At 53.3% G+C, this 20,687-nt stretch overlaps 1 protein-coding gene across 1 annotated transcript in view; it reads left to right on the top strand.

The window, feature by feature from the left end:
• The window catches only part of CUNH4orf45 (chromosome unknown C4orf45 homolog), a 37,840-nt gene that overhangs the window by 12,953 nt on the left and 4,200 nt on the right, over positions 1 to 20,687 (top strand). Inside the window, exons 3-4 of the mRNA XM_012517898.1 lie at positions 2,603 to 2,661; positions 18,149 to 18,335. Coding sequence (XP_012373352.1) covers positions 2,603 to 2,661; positions 18,149 to 18,335 — 246 coding nt within the window. The remainder of the gene's footprint in view (positions 1 to 2,602; positions 2,662 to 18,148; positions 18,336 to 20,687) is intronic.

Genomic DNA, 20,687 nt, shown 5'->3' with positions numbered 1-20,687 from the left:
AGGGATAAGGGGATGGGGGATGGGGGGATGGGGGCGAGGGGCCAAGAAAGGCACAGTGCGGGGCGAGGGGGCAAAAAGTGCGTCAGCGCGGGGTGAGGGAGCCCCGGGGCTCCCAAGGCGCAGAAGTGGCCCAGGCCCGCCCACGTGCATGCGGGGCTCTGGCCTGGGTCGCTGCGCAGGGGGCCTCAGCGTGCTGAGCGCGGTGACAAAGCGGGCCGCGTCAGTCTGCCAGGACTGAGGGGGCTGGAGGTCGAGAGCAACAGTTTTAATTTTTAACTAGAAGGAGCTCCGGTGTCTGGAATTAATTTAACTAGCATTTCACAGATGTTACTCATTTCAGAAGTCATGTCAACCACGGAATCTGAGTGCGGTTAGCAGGTGGTTCCCTTTTGAAGCACCCAGACTTGCTTAAATCTTGCTTTGTAGTAAATATGCAATTGGGAACTATAATTACTTTTTCTTAGTGGAAAATATCCAAAATAAGTATGAAAGCATTTTTTATGTTCTCAGAATAACACTAATTAGTTATCTGTTTCTATGATGTTGAATCAGTTTGTTATTTTTATTTTTTAATATTTTTGGCGGGTCAGGGATAGCGTGGAGGCCTAGCTGACCTACGCGGCAGCAGAGCGCTAGCTTGGGAGTCAGCCTTTTACTTCCTCCTCGTAGCAATGACTGGCCAGGAGAAACAAATACCTTTTTAAATTGTTAAGTTGTATTAGGATGAGCAACGCTGTGAGCGCCGCTGTCCAAAGCGCGACAGCCTTCCTCAGGGAATCCAGAGGGCAAGGGCGTCGTGTGACGCAGGGCTCGACTGCTGTGGCCTAACGCACTGACAGCTGCAGGAGATGGAAAATGTGTATTTTATTTCTGAGAAAGGTATTTCCTAAGAAGACGTAATTTGTGCTTTCTGTTGTTCTGAGACAGTATGTAGACACTACAGAGTTCAAGCTGACCTTGAACTCACTGCGTTGCCCAGGCTGGCCTCCAATTTGTAGCCATCCTCCTGCCTCAGCCTCCTGCAGGCTGAGGTTATAAGCATGTACACCACACCTGGATCGGAAGATTAATTTGTGTTTAATCAGAATCTGAAGTAGCATAAGATCGCAGGCAGTCGCCCAGGTCTTGGCATGTTGTCTGCAAGCTGATCATAAAAATGACAGTGGTGCCTCAGTTCACAAAAATGGTTCGCAAACAGAAGCGCTTGAGGAAATTTTGCTTCTGCCTGCAAGCTTGGCATCTGCCGATAAGCTGGCCCCAGCCGTCCTTCCCACACCAACACCAACATGGTCACCTTTCCAAAATCATGGACCAAATGAACTTCACGAACCAAGGTACTGCTGTATTATGTTAGAGAATAATGCCGACTTGGGGGAGTCATATGACAGAATCAGCTGAGAAAGGTGTAGCGTGATTTTTCCCATATATGCAGATTCTTACCTTCAAATTTTCTGTTCAGTAATAGGGCAAATCTGGGTTAAATTTTAACCCTTCCTCTTCTAATTTTCTGTGTGGACTGGGAAGAGTCAAGCTTTCCACTTTCTCCCTGAGAAAGGAACAGAAGTCAGTCAGTCTATTTTCTCAGATATAAATAACTCGGAAGCAGCCAATAGACAAAGTCATTCTATTTATTTATTTATTTTTGAGGTACCGGGGATTGAACTCAGGCCCTTGCACTTGCCAGACAAGTGCTTATTCTGCTGAGCTAACTCCCCGGCCCAACAAAGTCATTCTAAAGAGAAGCTTGAAGGAAAAAGAACAGACCGGAAGGGTGCTAATGGAGCATAGTAATTGGCTGCAGTTATTGCACTCCTTTCTGAGCTGTTACGAATTTGGAATCCCACGTTCATAGGAGTGAAAAATGCTCCTCGGAGCCGAAGTGAAATGGTTTACGGGAGCCCACACAGTGGGTATGCTGACCCTCCTAATCCACGTCATGGTTTCGCAACCCCAGAGCGCAGGTCCAAGCCCTCCTGGGCGAGTGTGGCACTCTGGGGCCCTGAGTGTCCTCACGCACCGTCTGGGGGACGCCCAGCTCTGTGTCACCGTGTGGTCCCTGTGCCAGGTGTGGCACTGCTTTGTGGGACTGGCACTAAGCTAGCAGACGTCTCCTGCTGCACACTCTGCCCCCTGCGCTGCCTGGCGTCCTTGGGTCTCCGCTTGGACAGGGTCTGGAACCCAGCTCTGGCCCTGCTGTTGTGGCCACAGTTCCCATCCTGAGGGAGGGGAAGGCAGAGACTGAGGGAGCCAGCGGCAAACAGCAGTGGGGAAGCCTAGGCGAGCCTAGGCGTCCACACAGAGGCAGCAACGCAAGAACAGCCCCAGGGCTCCGAGCCCCTGCCTTGCAGAGCTCCCCGCCCACTCCCTGACCCGAGCGAGCGCAGGGCCATCTGAGAACTCGCTCCGCGCAGGGCCATCTGAGAACTCGCTCCTCTCGGCTCAGAAAGCAAGACTGTTGTCTTCCCTGGTTTTAGTTTAAGTGAACTTAGCGTTTCCTGCTTCACTTCCTAACCGATTTCCTCTCGGACTGGAAGAATAGACTGTAGGTACACTGGTGCCGTCTACCTAGGATTGATGGGACGCTTGTTTTCTTCCTTTGCAGTATGGAGAACTAAGTCTTGATGCTATAGATAAATTAACCCACAGATTTCAAAACCCATGGTAAGTACATGCAAATACGTTTTTCATTAATGAACTTCCTACCTAAATTAGTAACAAAGTTACCTTTTCTTAAGCTTTTCGTAGTATGCTACCACTTTGTTTCATATAGATTTAGGGTTGTTATGGAGTTTAACTACTGGTAATTACTATAAATTTTCACTATCTTCTGTCTTAATGGAGAGAAGGAAAGAAGTAAGGCAGACAGTAAGAAGCTGCTGGACTAGAGAGAGGAGCCTCGAACCTGCAGCTCTTAGAGTGGCAACTGCTGGTGAGGAGGGCAGCCACCGCGCTGCCAGCTCGTGCTGATAAAGGCAGCACCGGAAAGGCGCAAAGGAGACTGGCTGGGTGGATCAGCTTTGATGTCTCAAACAATGCTTTCTGTGGAAAATACCGTTTTTGTTTAAAAACAAAAAACTCGTCTAGTTCTTTTGGCCTAGAAACCGTAATAACGGGGCAGCTCAGCTGCCAGGCACGCGGTGGTGCGGATGCACACGGAAGTAAGGCAGCTTCTCCCAGATTAAACATGTTCCGCTCAGTGCTGGTTCAATTACAGGAAAAAAGCAAACTCTGGGCTTGTCATCCAGGTGAGCACGTGGCTCGGATGGTGGAGGAAGGCTCCCACCTGCACCACTGCCTGAGACGCAGACCCCAGGCCGTCCCGGCTGTCGTGGGCTTGTGGGCAGGGGGGCCCCTGAGACTTGCTTCACCTTGTTTTTAATTTTTGCAGGATACAGTTATTAGCATGTACAACATTATTAGATGTTAGTCTCTTTTTTGCTAAAAACCACAGCATGAAATAGAGAAGAACTTCCAGATCTATATCAAAAGCCTATGCGGAGGGCCGGGGAAATGGCTCAGTAGGATAAGCGCTTCCCTGGCAAGCGCAAGGGTCTGAGTTCAATCCCTGTTTCTGCAAAAAAAAAAAAAAAAAGCCTATGCGGTCTTATTCCAGGAGAGTGAGAGACCTCTGGGCAATTCTTATAATTTATTAGGAATATGTCATACTTAAAGATGCTCAGAGATAACATCTTATCTCATGAAAATTAAAAAAAATTATAATATCAAAATATAATATATAATAAATGTATTGTATAAAAGTAAAATATTTATGAAATGTTATATAATAAAACATGTAATATATACTATAAAATGTTATAAAATATAATACATATAATACTAAAATATAATTATTATATTACAATCTAATTAATTTGTTTAAATAACGTTGCTGGCATCCAATGCAAATACCCTGCCAAGTATTTCTACACACACAAAAATCAGAGGCCACCAAAAACCAAGGAAATTTTAACAAGTGTTGACGAAAGTGTGAAACATGGAGGACGCCCTCCACGGTGCTCCTGGAAACATCAGGAACCTGCAGCAGTGACTTCCAGGACCAAAGAAGATGGCTTTCAGCCCAGAATCCTGTGCAGCCAGCGATCACAGGGAAAGACAGAGCAGAGCCAGGGGAGGCTTTTCCCAGGAGAAAGTGTTTCCTTGCAAAACAAGGAGAAAGAGGACCGTGGCCGGGCACGTGGCACACGCCTGTGATCCTGCACTCAGGAAGCCACGGCAGGAGGATCGCGGCAGTTCAGTCCGGCCTGAGCCAAAGTGCTGTGGCTGCAGGTGCCAGGAGCCACTGGGGTGCTGGGCCGACAGCAGAGCTGGTGCCTGCGGTGAGGCACGGGGTGGGCACGAGTGGACGGCCGGGCAGCCGGGGGCAGTTCATCACCGTTATTGTTACTGTCAACCCTTTGGTGCTATTTCCACATGTTAACTACCAGTTCTTAAATTCTGTTACAACTGAAAAGGGCAATGTGTTTGCTGTAAACACATCCACAAATATTTTACTTGGTAAAAAGAAAAATTAATTATACTATGGGAGAAATAGTCACCTGGAATGTTAGTAGTTAGCACTCCTAAACGGAGAAGCGGTGTCCATCGAAGGCCAGGCCGTGGGCGAGGCAGTGGTCGCAGGGGATACAGGCACCATTGATCCAGGCAGTGGAGCTACATCATGCGCGCCTGTTTTACTCCAAAAAACACAGCCTGCGCCTTTAGGCCAGCACAGGCTTCACGACACCACTATTTTAAAAACTGGTACAGACCAGGCGCTTGTTTCTTGGGGTCATTTCCTCAGCGCATCCCTAGATCCTGTAGCACGCTGCTCGTAAGGCTGTCAGGGCCCAGTGGCGCGGAGGCTTGCAAGCAGTGGGCGCAGAGTTCTGTGGCTCTGGAGACCCAGGGCAGCACCGTCCTCTGTGGCCCTGAGCTCTGACGGTCCAGCTGTACACAGGGCACACAGCTGTCGGCGCTGGGCCTCAGGTCACCCCTGCACGCTTGCAGCAGGCCCACACAGGACCTGTCACCCAGCAGGTGTAAGCTGCAATCATTTTGAGGCGTTCCTTGGCCTTGGGTACTTCAAACGACACCGACCAGTCAGCGTCTGCTCAGCGTGGCAGAAATCCACTAAGTCCAAGGGGTGGAAAGGTCTTGAAGACAGGCGTTGTGGCAACGCAAGCAGAGATGGGCTCACGGGAAGGCGAGGAATCTCCCGGGGGACAACCAGATAGAGGATGATAATTCAACCAGCGGTCACCAGGCCTTGCTAGCCCGAGATGCACCTGTGTGCTCAGCAGGATGCTGTCATAAATGCAGGGTTTGGGTCAGTTCCGGGCTTCACTCCATGCCAGTGAAGCCCATGGTCCCCGACAAAGAGATTCTTCATCTCTCTAGCAGTGTTTGCTGGCTGAACCTGGCAGCCAAAGAAAAGCCAAGGAAGAGACCATGCCCCCTGCTTGTCCCCTGTTTGGTCCTGAGGATTGAACCTGGACCTTGGCAATGAACTGCATTCCCAGCCCCAGCATGGTTTATTTTTCCCAGATGGGGTTGCATTAAGTCACTATGTTGCCCAGGATGGGTTGAAACTTTTGAGTGTGCAGCCTCAGCCTTCTGGAGTGCTGGGACTGCAGGTGTGTGCCCCCAGGCCAGGCCACGTCATCATGCGTAGGAGGAAAGCTTCCCAGCCCATCTCTTCGTGCCTGGGGGAGAGCTCGGTTCAGGCCAGAATGCGGCCTTTGCCCCAGCTCCTGAGCCTGGGGTCTGAAGCCTTTGGAAGCAGGCGCTGTCCACTCGCTGCCCAGCCCACTGCCTCTCAGCACTTCCAGGGTCGAACTGTGGCTCTTGCACCACATTTGAAGAGACCAGGGCAACCTGGAGAGACTGCTGGTCTCCAATGTGGCTTATGGCAACCACATCAAAGCACAGGCTGCAGATCAAAGTGTCAAGGTGAGCACAGAGGCCACGGCTGCAAGGGGAAGGGAGGTCCAGAGGTTTCCACGATTCTCAGTTCAGCTTTGAGACATCAGGAACATACCCAGGTAGTGGCAACTGCAGGTCAGGAACATCGAGTAGCTTTTACCAAATGCTGCAGTACAGTAACAGCCTGCGCCCCTGCGCTAGTTTCGCCACCGCCAATCCCTCCCGCCACCGCCAATCCCTCCCGCCACTGCCAATCCCTCCCGCCACTGCCAATTCCTTCCCCCCCCCCTTTTTTTTTGGAGCCTGGGTCCCTCGCAGGTGCCTGTAACCAGCAGACCCCAAGTGAAATGTGCATGCCACACACACCGTGCTCTGTCCCCAGTGGGATGGGAGCCCAGGCTGTGGGCAGGGGGACTAGGAAAGGGACCCTCAGACAGAGCCAGGCACCTTCTCAGGTGCAGCCTCATCCACAGCCTCTCAGAATCCCACCTCCTGGGACTGCCTGTGTCCACCTGGCCCCAGATTGAGTGGGGACAGCTGTGACTAATGTCCCCACATCCTCAGGCACTGGGAGCCTCTGTCACACCTGGTGTGGCCCTGTCACTGCTCTAACAGAACTTGCTGATTCATCAGTGAATAAACAAAGGTCCAGTCAGAGGCCAGGACCCATGGAGCTGTAGGCCACCTCCTCTCCTCTCTGGGACAAAGCTCAGGAAAGGACAAGCAGAGCAGGGACTTCCCTGTGAGCACCAGTGACTCCAGAGACCCTTGCACCAGATTTTGGCCCACAGACTTCAAACTCACATCTGGGTGGCAGAACTCGCCCTCCTCACCAGGAAGGAGTGTGGCCAGGACCCGGGACCACACTGCGGGAGCCATCGGCACCTCTCAGACTGAAGCCTGCCAACATGGTTTAACTCCCACCAGGGCAGAGTCTGGGAGACACTTCTGGTCCTGGAAATCACATTCAGCCTTTCCACTGGGTTACATCCTGAGCCTCTGTTTTTGTTGTTTAATTTTTTAAAACTCTTTATTTATTTATTTAGTACAGGGTCTTGCTATGCAGTTTAGACTGTAGTGATCCTCCTGTCTCAGCCTCCTCAGTGCTGGGATTACAGGCGTGTGCCACCCGGCCTAGTTTCAACGACTGGCACCAGGCATGCCTGGGGTTCTGGGCAGATGCAGCATGTGCTTCCGGCTGTCAAACTCAGGTCCTGGCGCTTGCCAAGCAGGCACTTAGACCCCTGAGCTATCTCCCCAGCCCCTTGTTGTTGTTTTTCAATCTTCAGACAGGCAATTTACTAAATTGCCAAGGCTGAGTTCAAACTTGTGAACTCGCGCCTTAGGCTCCTGGCTGCTAGGATTACAGGTGTGTCCACCACACCTGGCGCGAGACGTGTTTAACCACACTGATATATTTCAAGTCTGTTGCTCCTACATAATGTGTTATGGAAGGGAACAAAATTTTGATTCATCTATTTTGAGGTGATAGTTTTCAAAAACAATAGAGCCTTAAGAAAGAGACGCGCTCTATTGTCTTTCTGAGGTTGGTGTGACACTTTATGTATACTGGCTTTTGGGCCCATTTGTTTGTCTACTTGTTTGCTTTGGGACAGGGTCTTAGGCTGGCCCTGAACACACTGTTGCCTAACTGACCTCAGATTCGTTGGCATCCTCCTGCCTCGACCCCCAGCTGCTGGGATCAGAGGCCTGACTGGCTGGCATTGGTGAAAATGGGCCTCTCCCTCCACCTCAAGCCCTTGGAAGTGAGGTTCAGGGAGCATCCCCATCTCGGAGCCTGCGAGAGGCTGCTGCAGAGCTTGTTGTGCCTCTCGCTGTCCAGTTCAGCTATAGGCAGCAGTGTGTTGGTGCTGCTGGTTCTATCCCCAGTAGAAAGCAGAGCACCAGGGAAACAGAGCTGGGCCGCAGCGGGCGGCACAAAGCACCCTGGACAGGTGCAGGGAGGGACGTCCAGTGCTGGGATTTGGGGGCCGCTGCCAGGGCTGCTCCACGCTGGCGCCAGGAGCTGACTCTGTGGCACACAGTGTGCAGCAGAGGAGGCCGTCAGCGCTCTAGAAATGCCAAATGCGCCAACCCCTGCTCGGGGTCAGGAAGGCTCCTGAGGGGCCCTGACCTGGAAGGATGGGTAGCACTTAGCATCTAGCACTGCTGGGAGCACAATCCCGAGCCCTGGTGTTCAGGAGGAAGAATCCACAGGCTCCGATGTGTGTCCGGCTCGCTGTGCAGCATGGGAGGCAGCCGCCTTTGTCTACAGGTGGACCACAGAGCAGGCGCAGGCCGAACGTTCTCTGCATGGAGCAGGGCAGGGCCTTTGACACTCTCCCCCAGAACCGAGGCCGAGGCAGCCGCTGTGCAGGCCAGGGCGGCACACTACCTCCTGGAGTGAACCCCAGCCTGTGCCCCTGTCCCCACACAGGCCACTGGAGCCGCAGTGCTGCCTCTCCTTAGGATTTGGTTTTGGAACCAGTACATGTCTCACCTGATTTTAAAAGGAAGCCTCTCCCATATAAGGATTTTTAAGAAGCCTAGCTGTATTTTTAGTTGATGGTTTTACCCAGAGAAACAATTATTTCAAGAGATATTCTTTGCCTTTTCTCTCCAGTACAGGGGGCTGAACCTAGGGCCCCAAGCCGGAAGGCACGCACGCTGCCACCAAGCACACTCGCAGGCCTGCAGGGACTTGGGCACAGGCTCTGATACGGACTCTAAGAAGCTTGGTGGCCTGCTGGTGTCACCCCACCTCCGTAAGGGTGTACTGTGGGGTAAATGAACACAGTGGGGAAACGGCTGTCTTCAGCCACTGTTGGTTTGACTGAGTGCCAGACGCCTAGGATAGAAGAAAGGAGATAACCTCAAGTTTGGTTAAAAGGTTGTTTACCTCTGTCTGCCTCTTGGTGCAGTGTGTGTGCACATATGTGTAGTACATGTGTGCACATGTGTGTGGTGTGTGCACATGTGTGGCTGTGTGGAACATATTTTCCCTAACCCTACTCACTGTACAGGCCCCTGTAAAGGACTTAGCATGATCACTTTAAGCTCCCTTTGTGCAGGGTCTTCAGGGACCTTTGGCCCAACAAGATGTGGGGGCTTCCTAGAGAAGTGAGGGGTCTGGACCTGGGGGTGATGAACGAGTTACCGGGGACATCTTGCCAGACCCAGCAGCAAGGCCACTGCCAATGGCTGCCTCAGCCCTGCCTGGGTTGTGAGAAGCTGCTCCTGGGGAGGCTTCTCCCTGGCGCCAAGCGGCACGACTCAAGCGATGGCATCATCACCACGGCGGGTCCGCGGGCCTCCTGGGACACGGCACAGGCGCGGCATCCGCGGGCTCAGACTGAGAGGTGACATGGGCTGGGCACGCCGCCGGGCGGGCGGCGGAGTACTAGCTGAGCAGGTACTAAGGTCTTGGGTGGTGTCCCCAGGCCGTCCGCGTGAGGAAGCACAGCGGAGGGCTCCCGTGAGCCAACTCAGTATTCTGAAAGTGGTAAACAGAGGAAAGGATGACCCCGCCCGGCAGTGCGACTGTGCTGCCGTAGAATCCGACAGAAGAGGAGGTGGTGTTAAAAAATAAGCTAAATTAAGCTGGCAGGTAACTAACCAGGGGAAGACGCCAGCTCCTTGCCGCCTCCAAACGCTCGTGGGACCGGGAGAGAGAGCTCCGCCCTTAGGTGCTTGCAGAAGGACAGCAAGCGCCACCTGGATGCTGGCTGTCTCTTGGGGCAGGAAAGGGACGTCTTGGCAAAAGCTGTGGGTCCAGGTCACTTCCTTCCCCAGGTCTGCGCGGCGCAGCGCCACCCCAGGGCCTCAGACCACACTGCTGGAGAAGTAATCAGGGCATCTGAGGTCCCTGGGCGGGGCTGGCCGGCCCTAACAGAGCTTGTGGCTGGCACACTCGGTCTCCTTGTCACTAGCAACACCAGGAACCACACTCACACCTCGGTGACTGCAGGTGACAGCTATGCGGCCACAGCTCTGGCAGACGTCGGCTGGCTGCCCCGAGGCTGAGTGCAGAAACTCCAGGCCTGACACTGGGTGTAAGTCCCCTGCAAATACCAAGCAGAGCCACTGAGGGCCTGGGCTCTGCCTCATCCTGTGCAGGGTGGTGGGCAGCCCGCACTGTGTCCGCGTGGGCGACATCGCCACGGCAGGGCGGCACCCGCACCTTCTGGAGCTTGGGGAAGGGCAGCTGGCAAACCCACGAGGAAGGGCTCACTTAGGGGAACGGGAGACTTTCACTGTTTGAATTAAGACTTCAGCGCAGTGGTAGACTATCTCACATGCCTTTCAGGTGAAGCAGTTGTTTCCGGGCTATAAAGGATAAATCAAACCCGAACAATCACAGCACGGCTTGAGGGGTCTGCGCATGTGAGGGCCAGAGCACCACCCTCAGCCCCACAAGGCCCCCGCAGCAGGACAGGCCCGAGCCAGGCTCGCTCACATCCGGGCACCCCGCGCCTTCCGGTTTCTGGGAAGAGCAGTGCTTGGGCACTGAGCAAGCCCCCTGAGCCGTGGGCAGACTCCTCGCGCTCTTCAAACCCTTCTGTGGGAAGTGACTTCATTTTTTGTCCTTGAGGCAGTGTAGGCTTCACACTGCAATGGAGTCACACAGTTGTGATTAGGTCTTTTAGTGACTCCCACCTACTTTTGCAAGGTAGTTTATGCCAATAGATACGCATGCCTAGTTCACAAACCTATTTCTCAAGTGTTAAGGGTATAGAACTGAACATAGACATCATCACTACTTGTGGAGAGAGAAAACTCCTAAGAAAGAGTAAAAACAAGTATAAAAACTCATCTTCCAGGAGCCAGGGAGATAGCCCAGTGGCATAAGTGCCCGGTAAACGTAAGGTCCTGAGTTCGATCCCCAGTGAAAAGCAAACAAACCCCTCATCTTCCGGACTGCATGATGAGCGACTCCCCTTGGAGGCTGCGTCCACTCCAGTAACTTCCGAGGACCCATCTCGCCAGTTCGTAGGCGCGGCAGCAAGAGGCAACTGTTTGCTCACACCCTTATGCTCGTGTCTTGGCCGTGCATGTGGCGCACAGTTGCCTGGCTTGGGTGTGGTTTCCACCATCTGTTGCCTAGTGACAGGAGTAGTCATTTGTGGACTCCATTCCATGTAATTAGTCAGCTGGCCATAACCTTGAACCTTTATTTTATTTTATTGGTGGAACCAGGGATTGAACTCAGGCCCTCGTGCTTGCCAGGGAAGCGCTTATTCCATTGAGCCATCTCCCCAGTCCCTTGAACCTTTATTTTAAACAGGCCAAGCTTCCCTTCAAAGCTAGACCCTTAATTCTTCCCAGTGCTGAAGGCAGAACAGGACAGTCAGCCTGATACATGCTGATAACAGTTGTTTATCAAAAATGTCCAAAAAGTGTGCCTGTTGGCGGCGTGGGCACCCCAGACAGACTTCAGAGAAGCAGTTAGATCACAGGGCTCCGCTTCCTTAGGTGGGTCAGCCCACCTGTGAGGCCAGCTCATGGCTGGGAAGGGCCGCACGGGTGGGCAGTGACTTAGCACACAGTGCAAGTTGTGTGCAGCTGGAAGCAGCGGTGGCCGCCAGCCGAGTTCTGCCTGGATCCCCAGCCGCGCTGTGCACTGCGTCCCAGCGATGTAAAGCTGACTCAGTGCCCTCTGGATCAAGCCCATGAGGGCCCTCGTTAGGGTCTGGGTGACCAAGAATTAGCTGCTTGCTCTAAACCTCTCTTGCTTTCCGCTTGGCACAGACTGGGAGGCAGCACCATCCTGGGATACACTCCATGGACGCCTACGTCTTTTTGTAGTAATAATTGCTGAATACAGCTGTCTACTGACGTGTTGGTCCAGACAGGAAATACCAAGACAGCCTCATGTTTTTAGTCATCCCCAGGATAACCATCCATCCAGAAACAAACAGGTATTATCCCAGAAGATGGCGAGTCCCTGCTTAGGGGAGGAGACACAGCCTCACGTGTGGCCCCGTGGAGAGGGTGAGGGGCAGCCCCTGGACCTGCGGTGCCTGATGCTGACCGCTTGCATCTGGGTCTCCTCTTCCTCCTTTGTGTCCTCCTCTGCACCCTGCCAGGCTCTGTGCCTACAACCTGGTGGCACGGGTGGCAGCTGTGGCCAGTGTGCCCAGCTTCATTGGAGGTGTGGGGGGCCTTTGGCGGCAGCAGCCCCCTTCCATCTTGGCGGCTCAGGACAATCTGTGGAACACAGTGACTGGCTCTCTGTGGCTCCCTGGGACAGACTGGCTGTGGGACAGGGACACCTGCAATGCCAAAGGGTCCTTCAAGGACAGAGGGCTTGCTCCCTGTGACTGTCCTGAGGAGCAAGGAACAGCTGGCGGGTGAATTCTCTGGGAAGTACAGAGCCTGCCAAGTGCTGCCGAACACGCTTCTCGAAAACATGCATGAGCCACCCACATCTCTTAGGAACTGCCAGAGACGCAGAGGACAGAGGCTGGCGACTCCGAGGGAAAACACTGTGGAACAGCCTGCGCCATCCGGCGGGACAGCGCTCGCAGCCGTGTCCCCGCAGCCCTGGAGCCACCACAACTCCCCGAGATCACCCTGCTGAGTCACTGCCAGCTACACAGTCATTGCTCCCCTCCAAGCGTGGAATTCAAAAGGCAGGCACTTCATTAGAACTATTTTTAGATGCAGCAGACAGACAGGTGATTCCCGGCAGGGCCGCGGCGGTCGGAGCCCTGTACGCCTGCTATTTTAATCAATCCAAGTAAACATTACTGGAGCCCTCCCCTCACTAAGGGAGCCAGAGTTCACGGCACTGTTCGCTCATGACCCCAAGGACCAGCTTGAGTGACACGGGCAGGGATTCAGAGGGACCCCAGCTGGGCCTTGCAGCCAGCCTGGCATTTTCTCCGGCAGGGAACCCCCCCAAACGATGCATTAGTCCTGTCCATAAGCGAGGCCCAGCATCATATCCTAGCTGAGCCCTGAAGTCAACTTGATCGTCTCAGCTGTCCAGGCTGCTAGGAAAATGTTGGTCGTCTGTCAAATAACTACTGGTTTGTAAGGAAAATATGAACATTGTGTTATAAGAAATAATTTCAGTAGCAGATAAGACTGTAAATTCAAGCTTGGTGCCAGTGGATTCCCCCACTGTACAGCCGCACTCTTGCTGAAGGCAGAAGGTCTGCGTCTTCCTGCTGGCAAGCAGCATCGGCTGAAGATGTATTCTGTCAGGAGCTCTGCAGACCCTGGAAACAGCAGGACAGGACGAGGGTGGCCTCGTGCTTCAGCGCTGCCCACGCTCTGGAGCCTGGGGTTCAGTTCAGAGCACTGCAGGAAGAGAGGAAGAAAGAAAGGCAAGAGAGAGGATGGAGCGGAGGGCGGGTGAGAGCTTGACAGTGACGACCCCAGGGGACAGCAGCAGCTCCATGTGCTCTGTGAGCGGTGCTCTGTAGGGAGCGGGGAGCATCCCTGTGAGTAGGCATGGGGTGCTTGTCATGGCCTTGGGCTGGTGCATCCAGGGTGCAGAGGCTATCAAGGCTGAGCCCAGGGCGGTGGGGAGGGCAGCAGGGGATCCTCAAAGGCCTGGCGGGGCAGAGTGCAGCGTGTGCTGTGGAGTGGTTTGCATGCCTGGCCTCGCACCCAGAGGCTGCTCTCGTACAGCACCAGAGTGCATGGTGTCCTAAGCGCCACGCTGAGGTCTTCATGCTCCAATCGAACAGGCAATAAGTGGGTGCTTTCACGTGAGACACAGAGTCTCACTGGAGCCAAGCAGGCTTTGACCTCACGATCCTCCCCTTCAGCTGCAGCCCTGGGGTCATGAGCCATAAGCCCAGCCTGCTGGGCTCAGTGTTCAAATAGGGAAACGGTGTGGCTAAGCCCAGGCGTCAGAGGCCCGCACCAACGAGGTCTGCTCCGGGACAGTGTTGCCAAGTCAGACTCACTCCGAGTCACATTCATTCCCAAATCCGACAAAGTGAGTCCTACACTGCACAAGCCACACACTTCCTCACTCAGGGGCTTTCTATGCTGTTAGCTTCGGCCGTGAGATGAGCCGGTACCAGAAGCTGGGTGTTTGTGTCCAGAACATAGAAGTCAAAGTAACGCCGTAAACGGCAGTGCGCATGGTCACTGTGTACTTGACATCAATCGCCATGTCTGGCATCACCAAGGCCCCCCAGAAGCTCATAGGTTGAGGGGGGTCCCCGCAGGGCTGCTGGAGGTGGTACTTTGAGCCAGAGGGGCCCAGGGCAGGTCCCTGGGGCTTGCTATTGGTGCTGGGACTCCAGCTCTTCCTCTCTCTTCCTGCTTCTCGCTCGCCACGAGGCAGACAGCTTTGATGCTGTGCCCCACCATGGACCCAGGCACATGGCCTGAACTGTCAGACACCACGAGCTCAGTTAAACCTGGTGTCCTTTAAGCCGACCTATCTCAGTTGTGCTACAGCAAGGGAAATCTGGCAAAGACAGAAACACCATTCCTTGGTTTGAAGGTAGGCGGTAGCATGTGAAAAGATGAGTGTCAGGGATAGAATTCTGTGGAATACCAGTGGGGAAGGAGCCAAAAGAACGATAGCTGCCTGCAAACAAAATCTGGATAAACTACCTAAGAACAGAGAAGATAGAGACAGGGAGTGGGGGAGAGGTGTGGAGAAGCCCATACAGAAAGCTTTGCCTGGAGGAGGACGCTGCCAACAATGCCAAGTGCCTTTGGACAGTCCTGTTAGAAAGTCTGAAAGCAGAAAATGGGACCCAGAAGATACAAAGCAATTGCATCTCGCCTTTTTGAATGATGTGAACTGTGATTACTGCACTGAAGGCCTAACAATCACGACAAAGGTGTGGGAAAGTCCTGTGCTCAAGGGGTCAATGTCCACAAGGTGCTCTCCTGATGTCCTGGGAGTCTCTGAAGGGCCTGCCTGCCTTCCTCTTTCCTTCTCCTGTTATTTAGTTGAAGGGCCACGGAGGCAGCCATCTGCTCCAGAGCAGGGCTGAGAGCCATGTGGCCAGGGGCCACAAGGGCTGGGGTGGACCTCAGAGGTGGGTACACGTGGGGCAGCGGAGATGGGGTAAACCCTCAAGATTAATCAGAGACAGGAAGGTGGACCAAAAAAACTGAGCTGAACAACACAGGCATTGGGCTGGTCACTGGAGTAGAGGAGATAAACACATGCAGAAAGGCAGAAAGAGAGAAGGGGCCCGACACATAGTTCTCTGACACCCACAATTGCTTAGCACCCAGAACTTGGCTTCTAAATCCGATTCTCCACTGAGAGGAACCAGCATTCCTTCAAGACATGCACTGCTTGGCGTGATGGGCTGATCAGAGGGACGCGGGCAGCCGGCAGGGCCCTCCTGCCAAGGCTGGGACAAGCGGGCTCCACACACACTTGGCCAGTGCTGGGTCGCGGCCCAGTGAAGCAGACAGAACCACGGGCTGAACTGGAAGCAGAAATCTTTGGTGCAGACTGAGAGAGCTACAGCATTTCCACAGTATTTCCCCAAAAGATACTAACGGGAAAAGTGGCTTTACAAAGGAGATACCTTCCGGGCCGCTGCCACATCTTGTACCCTAACAAAGCATCACCAAGTTGTGACAAGTCAAAACTCTGCCACGCTGTTATTTCTACCCAAAGAGGCACAAATTGAATCACATCAAGAGGAAACATAAGATAAACTCAAACTGAGGAAAAATCTATAAAATAGCTGCTGTTTTCCAAAAGCATCAGGCTGTGTGCGAGTCACAGGAAGACTGAGAACCTGTTCCAGAAAGACAGCTGCCAGAAAGATGGGAACTAAATGTAACATGGAATTCTGAACTGGGCTTGAGTCGGCTGCACTGTCCTTTTACTTTTTCTCTTTGGTGGAACTGGGCATTGAACTCAGGCCCTTGCGCTTGCCAGGCAAGTGCTTATTCTACTGAGCCATCTCCCCGGCCCTGCACTGTCCTTTTAAAAATACTTGTATCTGTGTGGTGCTGGGGGTACCACACACACGCGTGGCCACCAAGCCGCCTCTCCAGCCTTGACGTGTCCAATTATGAAGTAGGGGAGAGATGGTGGAGTTAGAAATATGAATTAACTGCAGTAGTTTCTAGAAAATAAGTCAGATCTAAAGTATCATAGAAAGAGAAGTCACTGCCTCACAGGAATAAGTAAAGTCTTCACAGAAAAGTTCACATGTGTGTGAGTGCATGTGTGTTTTCTGGGATGGACCCCAAGGCCTCTCCCATGCCAGGCAAGCGCTCTCCTACTAAACTGCACCCCCAACCCAAAGCTGGGGGCTGAAGACTGCCTGTGGGTGCAGGGCGCCAGGAAAGGGGAGCCGAGAGAGCCACGGGCTGAAGGAAGGACACACATGCAGCAGCAGTTCTGGCAAAGTGAAGGCTGAGGGCGCCATGGAAGTCTGTGTGTGTCCCAGGGTAGGGATGGGCTGAGGACAGCAACCCCAGAGGGCCCAGTGTGGCAGGATCACTGAGTAAGACAAGACAGAGGCCCACAGCCGCTGTCAGTGGCCCTGTGGCCGCAGTGGAGTGTGCCCCGGGCTCCAGGCTGCAGACCACAGGAGTGCACGGAGCACGGCAGCCGGGGTGCAGCGGCTCCCTCAATCTGTCCATGCATGCCTGTCCTTCCTACTGCCCTGCCCAGGTGTGCCAGGCTTGTTCTCCACTTCCTTATCCTGCTTCCTCACACTCCCTGCGCCCGTCAGCTGTGTGTGTCTGTCACCTGTCCTCCCCGCTGGCAACAAGCTCTGCACCAGTTTTGCCCCCTGTGGGCCTCCTGCCATGCCTGACATATGGCTGAAGCCTGTGTGCCCTTGAAAATTGGAGAGCCAGCCCTGCCACATGCCTGGGGCCCAGAACATGGTGCTGGTGTGTGGACCAGCGGCGCCTACAGGCTCACAGGCTGAGGTCTGGCCCCCAGCTGCGGCCCTACAGGAGGAGTCAGATACGGGGGGGGGGGGGGGGCTGTGGGACCCCAGGCTTCCTCTTGCTCTCTTTCTCATCCCACTGAGAGCGGTGACTTCCTCTGCCACATGCTGGCCTGAAGCAACAGGTTAACCTACTTCAGACAGGAATCTCTGAAATCATGAGCCAAAGTAGGTATTTCCCCGTATTTATCTGAGGTGCAGCGCGACCCGGTGCTCGAGCGTCACCCCTTCCACGATTCTGGTCTGGAGCTGAATCCAAGGTCCCCACAAGGTCAACACTGAACCTAGCGTTCAACTTGATGCATTTCTGCTCCAGTTTGGTCCCAGAATCATGGAAAGATTCACAAATCGAGGCACCACTGTGTTTGCTACAGTAACAGAAAGCTGACACCTGGGAACCCCTGAAAGGCTCTAGAGAGAAACTGTGTGGTCACCAGGACACTCCGGAAGCTCAGGCTGAAGGCTGTCCGGTGAGAAGTCCCTATAGGCACTTGAGCTGAGATGGGCAACTTAGCAGCTCATCGAGAGCCTGACAAAAAATAAAAATAAAAAGGGGCGGAGTGTGTCTCAGTTACTTTCTAGTGGCTGAGACATAACACCGGAATCCCGCGACCTTAAGGAGAAAATGTTTCTTTCGGCTCATGGTTTGTAGAGGCTTCAGTCCAGGGTCCTCTGGCTCCAAGGCTGGGCAGAATGGCACAGGGACACAGAGGAGGAGAAACGTCCATGGTGGGGTAGTGGGAAGCAGAGAGGATCAAGCGAGGAGGGAGAGCCAGACCCTTCAGGCCACCTCCCAGCGACCTCCTCCCCCACCAGGCTCCACTTCCTAAATCACATCAGCTAGAACCCATCGTGGGCACATCTGCTGATGAGTCCCACACCCCGGGACCCACTCACCTCTCCAAAGCCCCGTCTGTGACTGCATGAGGCTTGGGGACATCTGGATAGAAACCATAGTGGGGCAATAGCTCAGGGCAAAAGTCGTGGATTCAATTCCTGGTACGGAACAGTAACAACAACAACCACCACCACGGGGCAGCACGGCCCAGGAGCACGTTCGCAGAGCACGTTCCTCTCGCTCTAGGTCTGTGGGTGTGTGGCTCCCCTCCACCTCCAACAGCAGGGGCCCAGTGCTGCAGCGCTCAGAAGCTGCTCAGCACACTGGCTGACGGGTCAGCTCTTTGGTTCTCCAAGACACACTCACCAAGCTAGAAATCACCACAATTCATGTGAAAACAGACAAACTGTAATCACCTGAACACTGGAGACCTGGTTTTTCAACCTTTTCCATTTGAGAATCAACTAAACTGCTCCTGTTTCAGGCAGCCGAAGCCATCCATCCTGGACCAGCAGGGCAGATACAGCCGCGCCTTCCTGGCCTGGCATGTGGGCGACCATGAGGACACCCACCAGAGAGACTCTGAAGGGGCCGCTCTCGTCAGGCAGAGTAAATCTTCACCAAGAAAGGCCCAGCCCCCAAGGCTGCCAGCATTAGCAACGAAGGAAGAGGTAAGAGCTCTTGATGTTCTGAACCACCACAGACAGAAAGTCAGGCTTCGAGAGTTCGTAAACATGTCAGAGAATATTGTTTAACAGTAGTATTTACAGGCTAAGGAGACAGGTGGGTGGTCTAAGCACCTGCCTGACAAATGCAAGGTCTCTAGCTCGTGCCCAGTGCTGCATGCCGTGCTGCCCCAGAACCCCGGGCACCCATGCCAGAAACCAGGAGTCGTGGTGCACACCTGTAATCCCAGTGCTGGGGAGGCTCGGACAGGAGGATCACTAGGAGTCCCAACTGCATAGCAAGACCCTGTATCAAAAAAAAAAGGGGGGGGGCCAGCCAGATAGCTCAGTGGATTAAAGCGCCTGCTTAGGCAGACACATGGGGCGGATGTTCACTTGTCTGCCGGCTGTGCTGGCCCTGCCCCCGGGGTGCACCGAGAGGCTATTGAGACTGGGCGTGGTGGCGCACACCTATAATCCCAGCGCTTGGGAGGCTGAAAACAGGAGAAATACTGAGTCCAATCTGTGGAGTGAGACCCTGTAGACCCTGCACTAAATATAAAAATAAATAAAAATTAAAATTAAAAAATAAAAAACAGTAATATTTGCAGTCAGTTTTATAGCTCCTCTTTACCTACCAACCCATCTGTAACCCTTACTGGATTTCTGTAACAATGGTCATTCAGTGGGTCACTAAACATTATTCTCATTTTACAGTGAGGGAAAGCAAGAGGCTGTGAGGTCCAGGGCTTAGAATTTGGTCATCACACGGTTTAACCTGGGAGAACAGTGAGCTTGTAATTGCTAAAAGCTGAGAAAACAGTGGACGTCTATTACTCCCCCCAAAAAACCCTCACTCTGATTAACACTGTAAGAAAAATTGGCTCAAGTTTTAGTTTTCCCTTTTACTATCTATGACCTAAATATTGGGCAAATTGCATGATTTCCTTTAAATGTCTTTCTCTTGTGATGGCATAATAGTTTCTGCCCTGAGATTTTCGCAGTTACCGTTAGAACTGAGGAATGCGCACGTGCACATTCACCAATGATCTCCTGAGGCCTGTGCACAGATCGCTCGCTCCCCTGTGCTAGCCTTCCACGCGGCCCCGCAGCACAAGGCACCTTGGAGCCCTCTAAGCTTACCACTGAACTAGACAGCAAATTCCCATGACAGAAGAGGACGCAGAGTAGCCCGACATGCTCAGACTCGCCTCGCTCCCCTGAAGAATCGGGCCCACTTGTTAGACCACTACCCGTCACCTGGATCTGCCACCCCAACAGAGTGGCGTCTGTGGGCAGCCTCCTGTGGAAGCCCGGGGGCCCCTGTGGGCCCTCCTTGGTGGGCCCTGGCCCCGCCGCACGTTGTGTTGGAAAGGGGAGCCGGTGGACCCAATGTCCTGCGGTCTGCACGCCGGGACAGTGCTGACCAACACCTCATGGCAGTGTGTGGGGAAGGACGGTGCGCTAGTCCTGTCTGCTGAGGAACTCGTCCTGGGTAGGGTGGTGCCGTCACAGAGCGAAGGAGCAAGGCGTGTCTTCCCATCATTTACTAAGTCAAACGCTTGCTATTGGTTATTATTGCATTTAAAAAAAAATCTCTTTAAAACACGTATTCAAATAGCAAATAGCAAGAACTCAAGTACCCTGCCCAGCCAGTTGGTTGCTAATTTTATATGCTTCAATATTCTCCCTCCATGGACGAGTAACATTTGACCTAGATTGCAAACATGATGCTGGCTTATTGCTGAATATTTTAGGGTCTATTTCCTAAGTCCTCCTAGTGCCTGGATCCAGGGAGTCCTGAGGTCCCTCATCAGCATTCCCTCCTGTTTTTATTTTTTATTTTGCCACGTTGTCCAGGCTGGCTTCAAACTTATAACCTCGGCCTGCCCAAGCACTGGGATCACAGGCATATGCCACCACAGCTGGCTACAGTGCAATCTGAAAATCTGGGAGACTGACCACTGATACACCCTTGTTATCTAAAGCTTGTGATGTTTTGTCCACTGATGATTGGTTTCCAGATCTAGCCTCCTGCTAGGATCCCACAGCGTTTCACTTTTATGACAGCAACCCCGCTGGGGAAGGCCGGCTGGCCCTGCCCCAGGGCTCAAGCTGCTTGTTCTAGGAAGCCCCCGAGTGCGTGGGCCCAAGGTGCTTGACGTGACTAGCTGGATGTGACTCTAGCCCAACACTGGTGTGTGTGGCTAGGCTTCTGACGACACCATGTCGTGGCCACTGCTCAGGGGTGCTGTACGCAGCACCCCTGCGGCTGTTTTATGCAAGTCCTAGGTAGGGAAGTAATGCAAAGCGAGTGCTCTTAATATAGTTAAAAGCAAGAAATGAACACAGGTGGAA

Source organism: Octodon degus, unplaced genomic scaffold (assembly GCF_000260255.1).
Source record: "Octodon degus isolate 3935 unplaced genomic scaffold, OctDeg1.0 scaffold00228, whole genome shotgun sequence".
Lineage (NCBI taxonomy): Eukaryota > Metazoa > Chordata > Mammalia > Rodentia > Octodontidae > Octodon > Octodon degus.
The sequence above is the reverse complement of the archived record's forward strand: the minus strand, read 5'-3'. Positions and strand labels throughout refer to the sequence as shown.